Source organism: Megachile rotundata, chromosome 14 (genome assembly GCF_050947335.1).
Source record: "Megachile rotundata isolate GNS110a chromosome 14, iyMegRotu1, whole genome shotgun sequence".
Taxonomy (NCBI): Eukaryota; Metazoa; Arthropoda; class Insecta; order Hymenoptera; family Megachilidae; genus Megachile; species Megachile rotundata.
Window position 1 is genome coordinate 5,911,897 of NC_134996.1, and position 23,420 is coordinate 5,935,316.

Here is a 23,420-nt window from a genome sequence, read left to right on the forward strand (position 1 = left end):
GGAATAAGAACGTCAATTTTGGTTCACCATCTTTTAATTACTTACACTGTTTTGTTGGAAAGCACCTTTGTGTACTATTTAAATAAATAAGTAAATACGAAAAAATTTGATATAAATAAATAAGTGAAAAATTGATATGAATTTATATTGAAAAGAAGGTAAATATTGAAAAATATTAAAAATTTTGCAGACATTTTATTGAAGCAAAATAAAATAATCATTTTTCACTTTCATTTAACACTATATAAACAAGAACTGTTTACTAAATGCCACTATATAAAAAATTGCTTTTTTAAACAATGAATACAGAACAAGGATCTACATAACTCAATATTAAAATTCATGTAAGGAAAGGCAGTGGAATAAATTGAAGAACTGCTGCATTTTAAAAAATACAAGAAGAAAACGTTTAATATATTTATACATATATATTTACATATGTGAACGATGTATACAATGTTTTATGTTGAATTTAAAATAAATTGTGAACATAATAAAAATATATATATATATATTTCCACGAGGAGAAAGAAAATTATGCAACAAGTTGGACGCAATTGCTTAAAATGGCCGACTCACTCTCGAATAAACGATGATGCTGAAAAACTAAAAACTAATGTTTGTTGATTCTCGAGAAAAAGAAAAGAATACATGTTCGTTACAGAAAAGTGAACAACACAAAAGATATAATATATTTAATGTTCGCGAGTGTGTCGGAAATAGTATATCCTTGAGATCAACTGAGGGTGCAGTGAATCGAACGAAAAGGCAAAAAGTGAGGAAAAGAAAGGACCTTATGATAAAAAATATGATTATATTTAATTAGGCAAACCGACGAAATCACGAAGTTCGTATTAAAAATTAATCTTATAATCGAGCACAGTGTAGCACACAGTGATGGGCTGATTAAATGACCGCGGAGCGTGTGAGGGGCACTGGTGAGTTGGGGTATGTAGTTTTGTATTGAAAATTTAGACATTTAATAATTTTGTAATTTCACACTTTTACATGGATAAATTTAGAAATTTATAAATATGGAGATTTGCAAATATAGGTTTTTGAAAGTTTGGGAATTTAGGTATTTGGGTTATTGGGAAGTATGGGAATCTATACATTTTCGAATTTGGGAATTCAGAAGTTTAGAAATTTTCAGATATAGGGATTTGAGAATTTAGGAATTTAGCGATTAAGGAATTTAGAAATTTAGGGAATTAGGGATTGGTGGATTTGAGGATTTGGGGATTTGGGGATTTGGGGATTTGGGGATTTGGGGATTTTGGAAGTTAGGAATTTAAGAATTTAGGGATTTTGGAGTCTTAGGCACTTAGGGACATATAAATTCAAGGATTTGGAGATTTGGAAATTTAGAGATTTGGGAATTTTGAGATATAGGTATTTAAGGATTTAGGGATTTAGCGATTAAGGGATTTAGAGATTTAGGGAATTAGACATTGGGCTGTTTAGGAATTTGGGAATTTGGGGATTTGGAAATTTTGAGATATAAGGACTTGAGGATTTAGGGATTTAGCGATTGAGGGATTTAGAGATTTAGGGAATTAGACATTGAGCCGTTTAGAAATTTGGAAATTTGGGGATTTGGGGATTTAAGGATGTAGAAATGTAGGGATTTAGGGATTTAGGGATTTAGGGATTTAGGGATTTAGGGATTTAGGGATTTAGGGATTTAGGGACTTAGGAATTTAGAGAGGCGAAGTCGTAGGCACTTAAGGAAATACAAATTCAAGGATTTGGGAATTTACAGAAGTTTAGAAATTTTGAGATAAAAGGATTTGAGGATTTAGGGATTTAGAGACTTAGGCACTTAGGAACGTACGAATTCAAGGATTTGAAGATTTAGAGATTTGGAAATTTAGGGATTTGGATATTTGTGTATTTGGGGATCTGAAAGTTGAATAATTTGGGGATTTGGGAATTTGAGGATCTGGAAATTTGGTCATTTAAAAATTTGAATATTTGCACATTTAAGGATTTGTGGATTTGAGTATGGATTTTTCGTAACTATAAATTTGGAAATTTGTTAATATGAGAATATAGAAATCTTGAAGCTTTTAAATTTTCCAATTTTTAAGTTTCTAAAACCCCAAATTTAGAAATTTGGTAATTGATAAATTTCAAAGTATGAACATTTCCAATATCTAAATTTTCAAATTTCTAAATTATCAATTTTAGTAATTTTCAATTACTTAATTTTCAATTACTTAAATTGCAGAAGTGACTATCCACCAGTGTCTTCAGGTGTACGCCATTTTGATAAATGTGCTCCATACACAGCGCCCTCACGGGCAAATCTCCCATCACCAATGCGATATAAAACCTTACATGCTAAAAATAATATCAATATCTATGTTGTATCTTCATTGAAACGCAATAAACAAACGCAAATTTGTATCATTTCGATTCGCGTGCACACCAAAACCATATAGAACCACATAACCTTAACGATACAGTAATAAGACTTACAATAAAAAATGACCAAAGGACTACAAAAGAACCTAAAATGAATCCGAAAATTGCTTTTGTAAATTGAAGAAATTTATGATTACGTTGACGATGTGTGTCGTGTGTGCTCGCCGTGTATCCGAATTAAGAAAAATGCGTCGCATGCTAAAATTAATATCGATATGATGTAGCTTTGTACAGTAAAATACCGAAATCTGGAAAATATCAACTTTCACCGGTGAATGTCAACATTCAGATAGTCGCTTGATATATGTCCGAAATATTTGCTAAGTACACTCATTTCTGACTTACACCGGTAAATGTCGACGTACACCTAACCTCTAACCGTGATTGTCGACATACAAGGTCCGAATGTACAAAAATGTTATCAAATATTCGATCTTTCCGACGTGTTTGGTATGTGTTGACATTCACCGGTGAAAGTCGACATTCTCCAATTTCGGTCTTTCACGGTAACAGCTTCATTGAACGCAATAAACGCAAACTCGTAACAATTCGTGTACACCGAAACCACGTAGAACATAACCTTAACGATACAGTAATAATAAGACTTACAGTAGAGGACCAAAGGACTACAAAAAACCTAAAATGAAAGTGAAATTGAAGATTGCTTTCGTAAGTTGCAGAAATTTATGATCACGTTGACGATGTGTCGTGTGTGTCTGCTCGCCGTGTATCCGAATGAACAAAAAATGCGTATCAAAAATATGAAAAACTGTACACATTGGCAGCCCGTGTTAAATCGACGAACGTTGTCATAAATTTCCATACTCGCTACTTTACAATTAAAGCCCTTTGATCTCGGCCCTGAATACTCCTACGAACTATTCGCTTATAGTTATTGTGCTGTACGGTGGCTTTTTGTTTTTCGAGTGCACGAATCAAGGATTAGCGATGTAAAAGTACGTTGAAAAATATTATCTGCTTTTTGACACTGGTTTCAATGGAAAATTATGAAATTTGTACGAGTCATTCCACTGATACATGAATTTTGTAGGAGATATTTGTTTATTGATGATTCTTTGGGAAAATTGCACTTTTTTGGTTAGGTTAGGTTTCTTTTGGTTTAGGATTGGTTAGGTTAGGTTTGTTTCGGTTTAGGTTAGGATAGGTGGGGAAGAAGTAATTTGTTCTTTTACATTTTACATATATTGGGTGAATGAAACTTTCAAGGTTTTTTGATTATTTTTTAAGTGGATCTACTGCCAGTTCATTTTTTATTTCGTTGAGCAATAAGGATTACGTTAAAATTCTAAATAATCTGGCATTTTTAACTTTTGAGGTTACTAGTTTTTAAATAACAAAATTGCACAACTTAAACAACCAAAAATTCCGAAATTCCGCTACGAAAATCCCAGAATTCCAAAATTCTGCTATTCCCGAAAATCTTAAAATTTCCAAAATTCTGCTATTCACAAAAATCCCAAATTTCCAAAAATTCCGCTATTTCCAAAAATCTGAAATTTTTGAAATTTCCAAAACTCTCCTGTATCCAAAAATTCACAAATTACCTAAATTTCCCAACAATATAAAAAACTGCGCTATTTTCACAAATCCCAAAATTCCAAAATTACCTAAATTTCCCCAAAATTAAAAAACTTCGCTATTTGAAAGAATCCCAAATTTTCAAAATTTCCAAAATTCTCCTGTTCCTAAAATTCTCAAATTACCTAAATTTCCCGAAAATAAAAAAACTTCACTATTTCCGAAAATTTCAAAGTTCCCCAAATTTCCCATGACTTCATTTTCAACAATCTCAGTACCTCAAATTTCTTCCCAAAATTCCCCAATTGCCAAAAGCTCAAAGTTCTAAATTTCCAAATTCTCTTCCCAAATCTCAAATAAATACAAAATTTCCACTTCTTCACTAAAATTTTTCGATTGTCGTCGCAAAATAGCCAGCGGCTATCGCCAAGCAAGATTAAATGTGCATTGTAATAATAGTTTACTGCTAACCAGAAGTTAGGGTAATCGAAATATCGCGGAAAGTTGAACGAATTTCTTGTGGCGAGCGGATACATCGCGAATGTTTATTGTGTTCACCCAGTTTCGAACTAGCTAGCAGGGCTGCTAAGTTCGCGACTTTTGCGAGAATCTACATATCGTTACAGGAGAAATCCCCGAGTTTCGGGGAAAATACGGGTAACAACATTAATTTTAATCACCGTACACGATCAAATTTACGATTAGACGGTAATTTAAGATGCTGTTGCGGTTGTTCTCAACTCATAAACATGAAATTCAGAATCTACGTGTACAATTTTGGGACAGGGAGATTAAAATATGAGTATTTATATTTTTCTGCGAAATACTGCTCACTGATTTACACGATATTTATAAAAAATTCAATTTAAATACTATTTGATAAAGAATTATTATATTACTATTATATTATGACATGATCACTGTGACATGTAATTGAATATATTAAGAAGGTGTGAAATTAATATATTAATTTTGTTATTAAATTTATTGTTGCAAATCAGTATTGTAATTATATCTTTTAACTTTGGAATTGAATTTATTATGTAAATCATGAGAAAAGTGTTGAAAAATGGGAGTATTTATATTATTCCGTGAATAGCTGCTCACTGATATAGCTCCTATTTATAAAACATTAAATTTAAGTATTCTTTAATAAAGAATTATTATATTATGACATGATCACTGTGACATGTAATTTAATATATTAAGAACGCGTGGAACTAATATATTAATTTTGATATTGAATTTATTGTTGACTCAATATTTATGAAATATTTAATTTATTACTACAAAAGAATTACTGTTTGATAAAAAATTATGTTACTATTCTATTATGCAGACTACTACCACATAATTTAAATTATTAAGAATTGGGATTTTGTTATAAAATTTATTGTTGTTTACTGCTGTACTTTGGTACTTGGATCGAATTTGTTATACCAATGTTAAAAAATGCAAGTGACAGGATAATTAAACAGATCTTTAGTTTATACACAATGTATTTTTTCACATAACCTAACTTTTTGAATTCATAAACCTCGATAGAATAAATTGCGGAATAAAGGCAGTAAATATTTATAGAATAATAAAACTAAATTGTTTAATCGTGAAATGACTCGTACGCAATTTGTTTTATTTAGTGTTTCGACAGAAATGATATTCGATACATTGATCAAACAAATCTCTTGTAACTTGTAACGCGATCTGAAAGTGGGAAAAAACTGAACTAATAATACCATTTCTGCAGAATATTATTTATTTACATATTAATAGAAACAAATGAAAACGTTCACCTTGTTTATAATTACACGATTTGACCTTGATGTACAATTAATATTTTAATTTTATTACGTTTTTCATGAATCAGAAGTAAATGATTTAATTACTTATAATTAAACTACGTTGTTCATGCAAATATACGTATGTATAACATATTTTCTATATTTGTGACAAATGAGTACGATACTATCTTAAAATTCATATTTCACATCATGTAAATTTTGATCAGCCCACTTAATCGTATTTACAATAAGTAACAAATATCTTCAAATGACAAATATTTTCTAAAAAAAAAAAAAAAATAAAATAGTGTAACTTATTTATTTTTCTGATATAAAATAGTAAAATGTAATTACATACTGTTCCTTTTATACAGAAATTAATTATTGTACTTACTTATTTCCATTTGACGAAAAAATCAAATGACATACTGTTATTTTACAGAGAAATCAAATATTGCAACTATTTATTTCTTCCTAATGAAAAAATAAAATATTACTTCCCTTCTATAAAAAAGTAAAATACAACCAATAAACAGGAACAAAATAGTTGCAATAATAACTATTTTTCAATATGAATAGTTTAAAAAATTAAGAATTGATTTAAGAATTTTACACAAGTCTTTCATTATTTCGTCTTGATACGCAGATAAATAACTAGATATCGGTATTATTAGTTCAGTTCAACCACCATACTCTATTCGGCATCGATTATTAAAACTTTATTGTGCTTCTTCGTTCATCGAATACATTCAATCCCATTCTAAGTCAGACTTACGATAAAAACGCTCGAAACTCGCTGACGTTGAAGAACTTCGCGGGGTAGACTCGATTTCACGGCTGCTTCGGCAATTAACAAACTTGCTCGGTGGTTTTGCTAGCACACCATAATTTTAAAACTTCCGGTCGGATTATCACTGACGATTAATCATCGAATAATTCTACGGTCCGCGAATAAGTGATGCTGTCGATCTTTTTCGAAAACTAGCTGAGCTTCGGAGGTGTTTGCGAAACGGTCCAACATGGAGGACGCGGGCGATTCAAACGCGAAAACTGGTCTCGAACGATAGAATCTCAAAGGGATAACTGTGATAACACTGTCCAACATTTTACCTTTGATTTAATGTCAAATTGACTTGTCTTATCAAATTTCATGCATTGGTCATCGAATTTAAATATTGAGGTAGTGAATTTTGGTTTGTTTTTGATTTTGTTTGTTGAGTATTGCATTTAAGAAGATTTTGATACTAGAATTATTTTGTTTAAATTATTTCACTAAACTGAAGATGACTGATAAGCATGTTTATGAATTAGAATTATTTACGTTCTTGAGGTGAGACAATGGTAGAAGTGCAACAATTTTGAACTTGTTTAATAAGAAAGAGTTTTTTAATTTGCAATAGTAAAAATACCATATAATACCAGATTTTTTAATTTGGGATTACTCTATTTCTAAATTTGAAATTTCACACTTTTAAGTTCCTAAATTTCCAAATTCCCATAGTTCAACTTTTCAATTTTACAACTTTTTAAATTTCCAAATTCTCAAATTTCCCAACTCTCAAATTTCCAAATTCCCAAATTTCTACATTTCCAAATCTTCCAACTCTCAAATCCCTAAATTCTCAAATTTCTCAACTCTCAATTCCCAAATTCCCAAATTTCTACATTCTCAAATCTTCCAACCCTCAAATTCCTAAATTCCCAACTTTCTACATTCTCAGATCTGCCAACTCTCAAATTTCCAAATTCCCAGATTTCTACATTCTCAAATCTCTAAACTCTTAAATTTCCAAATTTCCGAATTCCTAAATTCCCAAATTCTGAAATCCCCAAATTCCCAAATTCTCAAGTTTTCAAATCTCTAAACCCTCAAATTCCAAAATTTTTAAACTTGTACCATTGTCATTCATTTTTTTACTGTATTTTATAAATACAAGGTGTTCCATAAAATCCAAAAATCAAATTAATTTTCATACTTAAAAATCACGTTCTTTAAACGATTTTAACACTTTTCAGCATAAACCATTTTTTCTTGACAAAATATGTCTTGAAAATACACAAACATCGATCACTATTATTTTGCCATCTTTAATAGCCATAAAAATCTTGGAAATGGGTCACCCTATATACCCTATACAAGTATTTTATACATACTAAATTTTCCATTATTGCTGTCAATATCATTTTCCGATACCTGCAGTCACCTCATTTAAAAATTTCTGCGACCAACTCCGCTCGGAATACCTTCGTATACATAAATTAATTAAGTTAATTAACCCAATTTCGTATAAATTTTCATCACTTTTAAGGTAATTACAATTTTCGATCGTGGTTTTCCTGATTACAATCAGTATAGTTGTTCGATATCTAAGTTTTAAGACACTTCAAGGCTATTTTATTAAAAATTTTATTATAAATTAAAGTGATAAATCATATTGTTAAGAATGTTCTATTTTCTATCGTACACTTTAACAATAAAAATCTAAACAAAGTAAAAATATTTACAAATATTTTGAGAAACTTTCGAATTTTATTCGTAAACGAAAGTGTATTTAAATTTTTATTGTACATTTTGAACATTTTTTCTGCGTAGAACATTTTCCTTTATTGAAAAATCAGTTACAGGACGCTCTCCAACCACTTTTTTTCATTTTGAATAAAAATAAATACTATTCACATGTTAAGAATAAAAATTTACATATGAACTCTACACAGAAGGATAAATAACAGCATGATTCATCAGCCTTCAAAATCTAATAGGGACATATAGTTTCCCTAAAAAGATACTACACGAACAAAGAATCGAATTAAAGGTAAGATTCTTATGGAATAAGAGTATTAGAAGATCATTCAACGCACAGAAATTTGTAAGAAAAGCCATTGTTACAAAATGAAGTACGTGTTGGACAGTGTAACCTGTTGAATGACGGGCAGTCTCGGCGGGCAGATTTCCCTGAAAAAATCTTTACAACCTGGGGGGCAACAATCAGTGCAGTTTTATGTACAATAATCTCCACCGTTGCTGAATCTGCTTCGCTTTGAGCATTCTCGAGACGGTATATCGTTTATAGTCTGCGCGGCCAAACTCTACGCTGATTTTTACTATTTTTACTATCCTGCGCCTGTGTGTCCTTCGTGATATATACGTCGCCTGTAAGCTTGCAACTGCACCCTTTAATCCCGCAAACGTCCACCTCGGCACAAAAGAACGCGTTGACCTTCGTGCGTGAAACAATCGTCTATTCCGGACTCGTAAGACCCATCAAACATGGTCACCCCATACTGTTACCGTTTTCGCCTTATCCACCGATGCGAGGTAGGTGCCGTGAAGGTGCCAAGAAACAGCTGTCACCACGGCTCTGGAACAGTATAATGTTATCCATCAATTATGCTTTACATTCTGAGTGTGGTTAAAAGACAAATTATTATTTACAAGAGATCTGTCTCAATTTTCATTGTCAGATATTGCAAAATGATTCAGATCTTTAATGGGAGATCACTCAGTTTCAGTATCTGAAAATTCAAGTTATAAATTTTATTGTAATCTTGAACTACTTTATAGTTTAAACTAGTTGAACTATTTTATAGTTTGAGATTGCAAGTGTAAATAATTATAGGTTTTGATGTATGGAAACTTATTAAGTTTGGTTTATAGCATCGAGTTAGACACGTTACAGTTCAAACATGACAAACTTAAACAACCTGCATTTTACATTATTTGTGTTAACTAGTAGACATTGATGTATTATAAATGCATAAAGATCCGTAGTCTTGTTAATAATGCAGAGGCCCTCCTACAAGGGTAAGAGTAAATTACGTGAACTTATTTTTAAATTAAAACTAAAGTAGAAGAACAGATAAATAAGGCATAATACATAAACTGTGCAATGATTTTTTAACTCGACGAAAGTTAATATTTGGAAAAAATATTCTAACGTCCTCAATGGTCTGCAAAATCAGCAGTGTGCACCAGTACACTATGAAACCTCATTTTCTATGTTATGTAAAGAAATTATACTATAATTACTACAAACTTGTATCTTTTCACGCAATATTTACTTTGAATATCTACTTAACTAAAATAACTGGTTTGATTCTGTATAACTTGTTAAAAAACAATAAATGATGGTTAAGGCTAATAGTTTAGAGTTACTGGTCATCAAAATGACTTATAATAGTCAATCTTAACTTCTACATAGTTCCTTATTTTAGAATAACCTTAATTCACCTGAAGCTCAATGTCATTAGAAGTAAGCCCTCGGAACAGGACAACTAGATATCATTGGCAAGGCTAGAAGTTTGCAATTTTTGTTACTGTAGAAATTCTCAGTTCTAATAAAACCAGAATTCACATCCGAAGAACTTTAACCATAACTTTACTAAAACTATTGCCCCTCTATTGCCACATGTAACTAGACACCTCTATTAATTTCACCTGGTTTATGTCCCCATTTTGCATTCTAGAGACAGCGGTATTTTAGTCAGAAGCGTAACTTCCATGCGTTTATAACATTCATAGACTACCGGAAGCATTATAAATATCCCATAACAATTCTACTATATAACACTATTTTTCCCACAACAGTCAGAACAAAATATCGTAATAAAAGATTTTCTTTCCTCTTCAAAAATAGCCTTTTTCTATAACTATCTCCACTTAACTTCACATAAGAATGCACAATGAAAGAGTCAGATTAACTAACGGTACCGTCATTACCGCTTCTTGTTCGTTTCCAGATTTTTCCTCTGAAATTCCTAAAGTCTGATCGCATAACAGTAAGTTTCGACAGGACAACAGAAGGAATTAACTCGTGGCGTTTCGCACAACATTAACTGATTTCCCCTCCAGGCGAGCGTAATTTGAGGTCAATTATGGGTTGAGATTGTGTTTTCAGATCGTAATGGACCGGTCGACCACCGACTAACTGTTATAAAAGACCACCGGTTTCCCATGACTGGTGTACGCACACGCTCGTTAGCTTCCTGAATTCGTCTCTGGCAAAGAGGTTCGCCAACCGACCAATGCAACGGACACAAATATGTCCGGTGCGATTGATTTCAGTCGGCCGCCATTTCCTTTGCAGCCGGTCGTGCCATTTTCTCTCTGTTTCCTCGTTCTTCCATTGTTTTTGCACGGCAGCCACCGGTAAATGCGCGAAGGCACGGCTCGTATCATTCGACACCGTGAATAGACGTAATACGATGAAGCACACAATCTTAATTAGCATGACTGGCCGACTACATTGTCTTTTCGAACTCGTGTCTATCTTGGAATACCACAGGATGGAAAGAGTGGCGCAGCTGTTCGACTCGAGTTGTCCGATGAGTTTTCCGACCGAAGCCGGAAACGCCAGATCGTACATCAAAATTCTTGTTCCAACTCTTAACACATTGTTGACCAACCACGGTTAACCTTTTGTATCTTTTTTTGCGGCTGGCAACTGGAAAACTTTCTGGTTGAATCGATGAATTCTTCTGAAGTTATCTTTGTTATTATTTGCCAGTATTGTCTGTTTCACTTTGTATAATATTCTTAACACTTTGCTGACCAGCCAGTTAATCTTTTGCATTGTATCTTTTTTCGCCGTTGGCAGACGGTAACTATAGAACTTTTTAATTGAAAAATTGAATTAATTTTTTGAAGTCTTTATCTCTGGTTTGTTATTTGCCACTATTGTCTGCTGCATTTTATTCATATAATTTCTTTGTTCATATGATGTAGAATATTGTTAATATATTGTTAATTTTATATTTCGCAATTTATTTTTCTTTCGCTGCTGGCAACAACTGAGAAGCTTTTTGGTTAAAAAGTTTTATAAATTCTTTTGAAGTTGATATCTGGTGGTATTTATCGCTATTGACTGTTTCATTTTGTGTATACGTCATATACACTACAAATTTAAAAAATATTTACTTGACGTTTTTGTGTTAAAGCGAATGGTGAGTCACCTTTGCAGTACAAATGGCTAACTCGTGTTTGTATGGTCAAACGTTGTTAACTCGTGTTCGCACTTGAATGAACTATTTTAGTTTTTAAATGTCACAGTAATATAGGATACTGTGAAACCTTTTTGCATCGTATGGATCGTGTTCAATTTATTATAAAAAATACATCTGATGTTTAATAATTCAAGCATAAATATTTATACATTGACGTATGGAAGTGAAGAATTTTTTAAAATAATTGTATGCAAATTTTGTATATAATTATATTAAAAATTTCATTTTAATTCATTATGTGTAAATCAAATTTATTAAAGTTTGATTAGATTTTACCATATATTCCATTTTTGCAGAAAGATATTAATTTTTACATAGGTTTGTCAATTTTATTGAAAATTATAGTATATTGTACGTTATGAATAATTTGATTAGTTGTAAATATTGTATGTTAGACAAGCTGAATTTTTTATATGGGAAACTGAATTTTTAATACAAATTCTTGAGATTTTGAAACCTAAATATTTAGGAATTTAAAAATATGGAAAATTAAAAAATTTGAAAGTATACGAATTTAATGACATAGAGTCTTGAATATTTTAAAACTTGAAAATCTAAGGATTCAAAAATTTAGAGATTAGGAAATTTTAAAATTTGGAAATTCAGTAATTTCAAAATTAAATTTAAAAATTTAATAAATTAAAAATTTATTTAAAAACTAACTGAAAAATTCAAAATTCAAACCTGAAAATTTGAAGATTTGGGAATATCAAAAACTACAAATTTGATCATTCTAAATATTAAAATTGCAAACTTGAAAATTTCGTAATTTAAAAATTTTTTTAATTTCGTATATTCTTGTTTGAAAATTCGCAAAATTAAAACATTTGCAAATATAAAAATTAAATAATTTAGAAGCTTGAATATTTAGAAATTTAGAAGCTTATGAACTTAAAAATTCACCAAATTTTTGTCGCAAACAAATCTACAAATATATTGACAAATGTTCAAATGCAACTTTTTAATAAACAACCTCATACAAAACCTTATTCTGTATATCCACCTTCTTTTTCATTTAGAATCACACTATACGTTGTACCACCAGTTACACGGCACTTTGTATATAAGTACAACAATTTCTGTTTCAGTGGCTGCTATCATATCATAAAGGCAAGACATTTCGTTCCATTAGAAGAAGATAAAAGTGACATCTCTGGTGTCCGCAATAAAAAGGGTTATTATCTCCACATCGCAGTCTTCCTACATCATTTTTTTCCTCGGTCATCACGAATGCAGAAGCGTAAAAAAGCCACCGATTTGCCATGCCGGATCGAGCTGTACGCGAAAATCCGCGACGATTTAAATCGCTTTCGTTAAAGATTTCATTTGAATGCGAAAATATACAGTGACGCGTAATTTTCTGGACCGAGCCGGCCTCGCTGGTGCAGCAAAAGGACCATAAAACCTGAATTCCCGTGGGTGATTCACAGGGCTCCGTGGAATCGTAAAAGGGTGTTTCTGCGCGAGGACAAACGCGCTGAAAATGGCGTCACGGGTAAAACTACGCGCAACGGGCATAAAGCAGCAGTATATTTTGAAATACTATAAAGGTCAAGTACAAACGGCAGGAATGATGTGCTGACAGAAAATTGGATTCGCGAAAACGCGATTAGAAAGTTTATGCGTTACTCTACTGTATCCTCTCTCCGAATGAAGAGTTTGACTACCGCCATGATGTTACCGTGAAATGGGACGAAACTCTTTTGTTCAAAAAGTCTCTAATGCCGATTAGAGGACTGACACTGTTGCTATTCCGAATACTGTAAACTCGGTTTCATTGTCTAGTTCATTTATTTGGATATTTATGGTGAATGAGAAATGTGGGAAAATTTAGAAATGAAATTTGGTGAATTTAGGAATATGACACATTGTAAATTTAGAGATTCTGTTATTCAAAAGTGTGTTTAAAATTTGGTGATTTGGACATTTGTGGGTTTGGAGATTTGAAGATTTAGAGATTTAGAGATTAGAATTTTAGCAACTACGGACTTTGGGAAATTCGCGATCTGGGAATTAAGGAATTTGGAATTTGGAGATTTGGGGACTGAAACTCAATTAATTTAGGAATTTCTGAATTTTGGGATTTGAGAATTTGGACATTTGGAATTTGGGGATTTGATAATTGGCACTTTAGTGATTTGGAAATTTGGAAAAATATGAATTGAAATTTGGAAAAAAGTGGATTGAAATTTGGATATTTGGGGATTTGAAGATTGGGAAATTTAGAGATTTGGAGATTCGGAGATTTGGAAATTTGAAGATTTGGAGATTTGAAAATTTGGAAATTTGGAAATTTGGAAATTTGGAAATTTGGAAATTTGCAGATTTGGAGCTTTGCTGATTTGTGAATTTGAAGATTTGGGATTTTGAAGATTGGGAAATTGGGAGATTTGTAGATTTGGAAATTTGGAAATTTGGAGATTTGGAGATTTGAAGATTTGGAGATTTGGAAATTTAAAAATTTGGAAATTTGGAAATTTGGAAATTTGGAAGTTTGGAAATTTGGAAATTTGGAAATTTGGAAATTTGGAAATTTGGAAAATTGGAAATTTGGAAATTTGGAAATTTGAAAATTTGGAGATTTGGAAATTTGGAAATTTGGAAATTTGGAAATTTGGAAATTTGGAAATTTGGAAATTTGGAAAATTGGAAAATTGGAAATTTGGAAATTTAGAAATTTGAAAATTTGGAGATTTGGAAATTTGGAAATTTGGAGATTTGGAAATTTGAAAATTTAGAGATTTGGAGCTTTGCTGATCTGTGAATTTGGAGATCTGGAAATCTGAAGATTGGGAAATTGGGAGATTTGTAAATTTGTAAATTTTAAAATTTAAAAATTTAAAAATTTAAAAATTTAAAAATTTAAAAATTTAAAAATTTAAAAATTTAAAAATTTAAAAATTTAAAAATTTGGAAATTTAGTGATTTGGTGATTTGGAGATTTGAAGATTCCCAGACTTGGAAATTTTTAAATTTGTAGATTTGGAAAATTGTAGATTTGAGTGTGTTTAAAATTTTAAGATTTGAAGATTTGAAAATTTGCTCAAAATAAAGATTTGGAAATTTAAAGAATTTGACTGAGTATTTTTAGGTTGGTAGTCAAATTTGTTGCTATAAAGTTGTTTGTTATAATTTTCCAGATAACAGATTTTTAATACCATTCTATAAGCATCATTCAAATTCAAAACCTTTTACGAAATTTTCAATAACTGTTTTATTTCTATATACATATTTGGTTTTTTGATAAAAATATTAGTGAATTAATTACAAATAATTAGTAACTGATTAATTATAATTAATGTAATTGCAAGTGTAAATGTAGTTATAACGATAATTAATAATTGTAAAAAAGCAGTAATTATATTTACGTACAAAAGAAAATTTCAATATTTAAAAAAAATATTTATAAAATATAAAATGACGAAAATCGAAATCATATTGTATAACACTTTTGTAATTTAAGTAATTGTACAATCAATTTAACTGATTATAATTATGTATTAAACTGATATAAATAATTTCTGTATAACGTTTAACTATAATGGTTTTGCAACAATAAAAAAAATATGTAATACGATAAAAAATGCATATTTATTCCGTACCTTTACTTATTAATAAAAAATGTAAGCAGTTCACTTCGTTTTCGAGTTTTATCATTGTCAGAATGCATTTCCTGTTTATTTATCCAAGCGTGTTAAATCAAAATCGTTCAACGTAAAACGAAATTTTTTCGCATTTCTTCGACCGTATTAATCCGAGTACGGTGTAAATCGAAGATTTGGTGTACTACTCATATCGAAACAAAAAATTACAGAGAGATATAAGCAGAGATTAAAAATTGCGACGATATCAATTTTGGTTCCTGAAATAGTTGTGAAATATGTTTATTTTAAATATGCGTTTCGAGAAATTAAAATCTTTCGCTTGAATTATTTATGTAAAATCGCACCAGATTAATAGGTATTAGTGAATAACACAAGTTGATGAATATGTATAAATAAATTGCAATCCTGTTCATTTTAGTTATTAATTATTCGTCAGTGTAAATGCAATGGGTTATAAAGATGAATTATTAGTAAATATTGTTACTTTTAATGGAACTTAATGATTAAATTATTCTGTGCTTAAATTCGCTATAAAATATAATTTGTAAGATTATGAAATTATGTTAAAATTATATTTTGAAGCAATTATTCTAATTTCTGTTAAATAATTCATCAGTTTTCTTATAGATTTTTTAAACATTTTTTTGTTAATTTTTTTGAACAACTAATCTTCTTAGAGATTTTTAATTATTTCAGACGCTATTTGGTAATTTTTAGTAACTTTTCTCTTTGCATTCATATCGCTAAATTAAACTTCTTTTTATACTTATTTTGCCACTGTTCTATATCTATACCAATTTCATAAGTCCAATATAAAATATAAATTTTTAGATTTGAAAGTTTGTAAAATTTGTTAACTTGTGATTAATTTGAAAACATATGAGTTTCGAAATTTGGAAGGTTTAAATCTCTGAATTCGAAAACATATAAATTTCCAAATTCTTGATCTTAAAAACTCCTGATTTAAAAAATATGAAAAAGTAAAAATTTCAAATTTCCACATCCCCAAATTCCCAAATCGTAAATTGGAATTTTATAAATCTGCAAGTGCTGAAGTTTCTAAATTTTCAAACACCTAGATTCGCACCGTTTTCAAATTACTAGATTGTTTAAACTTTCGACCGTCCAAATTCCGAACATCCAATTTTCAATAAAATTTCAATACAAAAATGTACCACCATCCCTTAATTTTTTCCCTAGAAAAAGCAACTTTAACACCGTATTTCCGAATTCCAAACCAAATTTATTTGTCCCTATCACTAATGGCAATCGAGATATTTATATGCGCCATTTTAAGTGGCTCACGCGGTATAAAATAATTCGGAAATTTCTCTTTCGCCGTTTCGTGCTTCCTCGTTTTCCTCTCAATTAACAGTCCATTCCGGCCACACCCGTTCATTTTTCCCACTTAAACGGCATCGCATTACCTCGAAAAGGAGGAAGGAAGAAAACGAACGACCAAACGGAACGCGATGCAACGAAAAGAATGGAGAAACAAAGGGAGTAACCGTACAGTGGTGAAGTAACGGTAGGAAATGCCGTTTGAGAAAGCTTATTTCCACGCTCCTTCGGCAAAAACGGATAGGTCTCCTTTATCACGCTCGCAATAACACCACGTAGGTAGCTGTTCGCAAAGGTAGCCAGGATACGAAGCGAGACACTTCGAAAAATATCGTCGTTGTCGTGGTTGGTAGCAATGCCTGCGGCGGCGACGGCGGTCGTCGTGCACGACGGGCGGTCGTCGCGACGCACGTTCCTTGCCAACCGCTTTTTCTCTTTTCTGTTGTTTCATCTTATATGAAGCCCTTTCTCTTCTTTGCCGACAATAAACTTTACGTACTTGTAGGAATGTCTGTCAATACTCTTCAACTACTTCTTTGAAGAAATGAGATTTGATGAATCTCAACTTCAGAGATTTGATAAATTTCAACTTTAGAGATTTGACAAATACAGTCTCTGACCATTACTACTACAAGATTTCTAATATTTTTAATAATAAAATTTATTAGCAACTAACATACACTACTAGTATACAGGGTGGCTCACTACATTTTGCCATCTAAATTTGTGTCATTATTATTACACATATCAAATAATGTTTCAGATGAAGTTGAATGTAGGTGGACGTGTAAAGGACATATGAAGGTCATTAATTTTTTTTTTTTAAATGGAATCATATATTTTTTATTGCATCAGCCGATACTCCTTCATATTCTTTCCAAAAAAGTATTAATCTATTTATGTGAAAAAATAGTTAGTTTAGGAGATATTTTAATTCTAACTTGTTAGGAAATCGTGACTTTCTGGTCAATATTATGAATTGCCCTAACTGAACAGCAAATGTTTTTCTACATGCTTTGAGAGGTCTCGTGTCACCAAACGAATTGTGAGTTTTTGTTTTTTTTGTTACGCAGTAACAGTGAAATTTAGTCTCTGTTACGTCTCTAATACGGTGAATACGACAAAACGGTGAATTATCACTTCAAAATGAAGTATTCTAAAGAAGAAAAGATACACATGTTATCAGTTTATTTTGAAGCTGGGAAAAGTGCTACACATGCAGAAAGATTATACACTACGGAATGTTAGTAAGTCAATCATTTCTCGATTCAGAAAGTGTTCTGATGCAAATGGTCGCCACATTGAACCTTTTCTGTAAATAGACATTAAAATTAAAATATCTCCTAAACCAATGATTTTTTCACATAAATAGATTAATACTTTTTTGTAAAGAATATGAAGGAGTATCAGCTGATGTAATCAGGAATATATGATTCCATTTAAAAAAACATTAATGACCTTCATATGTCCTTTACACGTCCACCTACAAAAAAAAATGTACCACCAGCATATGCCTCTTTCAAAACCATTCAACTTCATATGAAACATTGTTTGCTATGAGTAATAATAATGACGCAAATCTACAGGGTGCGGCGCCAAAATCCGGACAAAATTTAATTTAAATTTCTTGCCGTCATATACTTATTCCAAAGTTCGCGATTGGCATCCAAATAACTTGAAATATGTATTAAACAGTCTAACCCTCATAATAGTCGCAATGTCCAAACCAAACGCAGAATATAACCGAAGGGCCGCAGTTATCGAAAGCATTCGTGCTGACCGCACAGCAACAGTAATCATTCATTACTTCGGGTACCCGAAATCGACTGTATACGATGTGATCAAGAAATATGAGTCGGAAAAATGAAACGAAGGTGTTGCAACACCATCCAGGAAGACTTACTTAAAGGAGCGTATTGTCAGAACACCCGACATCGTTTAACGTGCTCAGGAATTCTGACCTTCTAATAGCTCAGATTGAAATCCTTTAGATTATTATGTATGGAGCGTTGTTGAAAGGGTCACCAACAAACCCAGACATCCAAACATAGAATCATTGAAAGCCGTTATCAAGGCAATATTCGCCGATATGCACCGTGAGGCACTAAAACGGGCCTACAAGCGCTTCAGACCAAAATTGGAAGCAGTCATTCAAGCGGAGGGAGGATATATTGAATAAAAGGGTTCTTCATACCCTTATTAACAATGTAGTAAAAAAAGAAGTTACAAATATTTCCGTTTTCTCAATAAAAATTATGTTTGAAAGTAATCCTTCATTTGTCCGGATTTTGGCGCCGCACCCTGTAGATGGCAAAATGTGGTGTGCCACCCTGTATATAACATTATTAACACGTGTTAATATCTTTTCACTTTCACAAATATAATTCTTGTTTTCAACACAGACAATGTGGTGTTGTCTGGCTTGGAGACTAGTCTTTTGTAATTTATAATAAATTAAAAAATAATGTAAAATAATGAATATATATTGTGAACAAATAATTCACAATAGTTAATATACAGTACATTCAAATAATAATTAATGTACAATACGTACAAATAATATAAAAGAATAATATGCAGTATATTTAAATAATGCATAAAAATACAATCCGAAGAAATAGTGTAAAATACCGTGCAACACGTTCGCACAATTAATTAACTACGTAAAACTATTAAGTATAAACCGTTCATAATTCCACGTTTAACAACACGAAAACGTGAAGCAGTCGACAAAATAACACGGTATAAGCGATATTTTCCGTAGTCTTCTCCACGCGATCAGCAATAAAAATGCAATTACCATGTCTGCGTATGTAAAGTAGAAAAAAATGTTAAAACGGAAATAAAAATGATTATGCAACCAATAATTCCGTTCGGATGCATTCACAATTATACCAGCACGAAATTAACACGTAAACGTCAATCGAGGTCGATACCTTGTCGAGATCGGTATGAAATAATTAGAGGGGAACGGACGGATATACCCGTTCTAGCGGAACAGGTCTGTATGTGAACATCTAAGCCAGATTTCAGATTTTATCCGCAGGCGATGGTTTACGCGGAGCATAAGGATTGAAGAAAGGGGATATTGTCGGAGGTTGGATCGTTTAAGAAAAGCTACGCCGCGAAGAAGCGTCGTCCTCCATTTTGTCACGCGAGTGCATCTCGTTTATCCGGGCGGCGCGAGGATTAATTAAAAACAATTATTCTTCATCGCGACGGCACCCTGTCGGTTGAAAAGAATAACACGAGAAGGTGCTAGCCAGCGTAAAAAAGATCTTAAACGGATTACTTAAGCTGTTTCGCGAAAATTTGACGAAGTTTCCGACGATGCTGCCCGAAAGAATTAAAGACCATGCCCTATTATGTTGGTAAGCTTGCTAAAACTGGGTGATAAGATTGCTCCCGTGAGATTCGAACTTTTAGTCTGCTGGAAAATAAATTTATCTGGTTGGAATAGTAAAATATTGGAGGGTAAGGTCTCGAAAAATATAGGGTCAATTAGATTATAAAAGGTACCACAAAATTATAAGATTGTAAGGTTCCAAGATTCCAGAGTTCTAAGATTCAAAAACATTAAGATTGTTAAATTCTGATACTCTGAAATTACAAGACACAGAAACTAAAATTACGAAACTCTGAAATTCCAACATTACAACTTGCAATACTAAGAAATTCTAAAATTAAAAAATTGCGCAATTCCACAATTCTGCAATTCCGGAATGGAACAGTTACAAAATACAGTAATTGCACAATACAACGATTCTGCAATTCCGGAACAGTATAATTCTAAAATTCCAGAATTACGCAATTCCATGAATTTTCAATTGCGTAACAGCACAATTCCACGAATTTACAATTCTGTAACAGCACAACTCCAAAATTCAAAAATTGTGCAATTCCACAAATTCAACATTGCGCAATTCCGTGAATTTCCAGTTCCGCAATAGCACAATTCCAAAATTCAGAAATTGCGTAATTCCACGATTCAGTAATTTCATTACAGCACAATTCCGCAATTAAAACATTGCGCAATTCCACGAATATTCAATTCCTAAACAGTACAATTCTAAAATTAAAGTTGCGTAATTCCGCCATTCAGCAATTCCATAACCGTACAATTCCACAATTACAACATTGCGCAATTCCGTGAATTTTCAATTTCGTAATAACACAATTCCAAAATTCCAAAATTGCGCAATTCCACGATTCAGTAATTCCATTACAGCACAATTCCATAATTAAAACATTGCGCAATTCCACGAATATTCAATTCCTAAACAGCATAATTCTAAAATTAAAAAATTGCGTAATTCCGCCATTCAGCAATTCCATAACTGTACGATTCTACAATTCCAACATTGCGCAATACCACGAATATTCAATTGCGCAATAGCACAATTCCAAAAAACTCGAAATCCAAAGTCACAGAAATCCAAAATTCGAATATTCTAGAATCCTAAAATTCTAGAGTCCTAACATTAAGAAATTCCAAAGTTCCAGAATTCCAAAATTTTGAAATTCCAAAATTCCGGTAATCCAGAATCCCATAATTCTAATATTCTAACATTCTACGATTGTCAGATTCTGAAGTTCCAAAATTCTTAAATTTAACGAAACCACGGTCTAAAAATTCCAACATTCCAAAATTGCACAATTTCACATTCTCACAATTCCGCAATTCTGCCATTCCGCAATTCCTTAATTCTAAAATTTTTTAATTTCAAAAATATAAAATCCCGAAATTCCAAAGTTCCACAATTCCACAATTGTACAGTTCCGAAATCCCGGCCCTAAAAAAATGTCCAAACTCCAGTATTCTAATAGTCAAAAGTATTAAAACTATCATAAAATACAATTCCCCATCACGAATCCATACTATTTTCTTTTCGTACCTAACTATATATATAATTACCCCACATGTTAGTGCAAGTTTGTCCGAATAAAAATAAATGTCCGATTAAGCATTACTAGAGCGAAAATAAAAGCATCGAATATATCTGGAAATGCGCGTAGTTTCCTGTTCACACAGATAACCACTATATTTACTGTGTTACAGGCTGATGTTACTTTCGTTATCACTAGTATTTAATGTGTCAGTACTATCTAATCTTTCCTACACGCCGTACATGAAACGATATTAAAATCTACCACTCAGCTGTCAACACAAACATGAAATAACATGATCCGAGTATCTGCAGACACTCTCTGACCAATTAATCAAGGGATTATATTCTTCATTAAACTTCTAATGATACGATACAAAAACTGTGGCGCAAGTTCGCAACCTTAGAACGTCCGCCACTCATTAATTATCATATATATTATATATTTACCGGAATATTGGCTTTTAAAAGAACCGTTATTTTAGAACACGTTTCTTATAATTCCGACAGGTTATCACGAACCTCTCTTCACGCAAACGATGCATCAACTTGTGATAAGCGATAACATGAAGCGTCAGCCTGCATATTTCTGTACGCGTAAGTAGTGATGGGATCAAATTGAATTCAGGGAACTTCGCTGTACCAGCGAACATCGATCAATTTATCATTTTAACGTCACGAATTTTTAACACGTGTCTCTTTCATTGCCATTTTGTATCTTATCTGCTACGTTAATTGAAAATGTATGATGTATTAATGCGTTATGAGTAAGATAATTATACATATCTGTCGGTTTACAATGTTCTGTGCATTGATTGTTTCTTGTAGTACAATTCTTTAAATGATTAAAAATAACTTGTTAATCATTTGAAACATATGATGTACTGTGAATTGTGAAATTATAGCGATTAATAGTTCTGCTTAAATATCTCATTAAGCTTTAATTTACAAGTCAGCAAGATCGAATATGTCTCTAAAACAAAATGGCGCCAATGTAGTTAAAGTTGACCAAGTATTAAATCTATGAGTTCAAAATGGTTGCATACAAATGAAACATCTCTGCAACTTTATTATAACTTATAAGTTCAAAAACGGATTAAAATTATTAATAGTACTGGTAAAGTATCTCTTCACATCTTAACAATTTGCACATCAGCAAAATATGCGTCTGGGATAAAATGACGCCAACACGGTTAAAGCTGCTCAACTATGAAATCTATAAGTACAAAATGGTTGCGTACAAATGGAATTTCTCCGCGGTTTTAATATAATTTATAATTAGTTCGGTCCCATCACTACATGCAAGTATTCTCGATCTACGTGTCGCAGAGGAGATGAATTATTAACGTCGGTCAACGCGAAATTCGTACGTGGGCGTTAATTATTATCCACGATGATTTACGTGGCAACGGTAGAGAGGCGCGTATTAAAACGAAAGATTGAAAAGCACGAGATTTATCGCGGCCCATGATTATAAAAACACTGTGCTCCATAGATATTATATGGAGGGGGGATGGTAGAAGGATTGGCTTAACTGGCAGAAGCTGGTCAATTTACTCTTTGGCAATGCATCCTTTATCATACTTAGTGGCTCCTTTGTAATATGTCAGTGCAAAATGATGAGCACCACCTGTTGACATAGTCGACGTAGGCGATGCCTTCAGGCGATAAATTTGCACCGACGGCCAAATGAGAATCTTAACACGACTAACCGTGAGATGCAATCGTTCATTGTGAACGCAAACGCTGTCATTTTTGTGGGGACATCGACTCCATTTTTCGGAAAATATTCTCGATGATGTATTTATAACGTTTTAATGGATACTAGCGGTGTAAATATT

General features: G+C 32.0%; 1 protein-coding gene across 1 annotated transcript in view; it reads right to left on the minus strand.

Moving 5' to 3' along the window:
• Positions 1-794: 794 nt before the first annotated feature.
• Positions 795-23,420, minus strand: part of LOC105662910 (autophagy-related protein 16-1-like) — a 73,130-nt gene continuing 50,504 nt past the window's right edge. Inside the window, exon 5 of the mRNA XM_076539824.1 lies at positions 795-9,106. Within this exon, the coding sequence (XP_076395939.1) occupies positions 9,010-9,106 (97 nt within the window). The 3' untranslated portion in view covers positions 795-9,009. The remainder of the gene's footprint in view (positions 9,107-23,420) is intronic.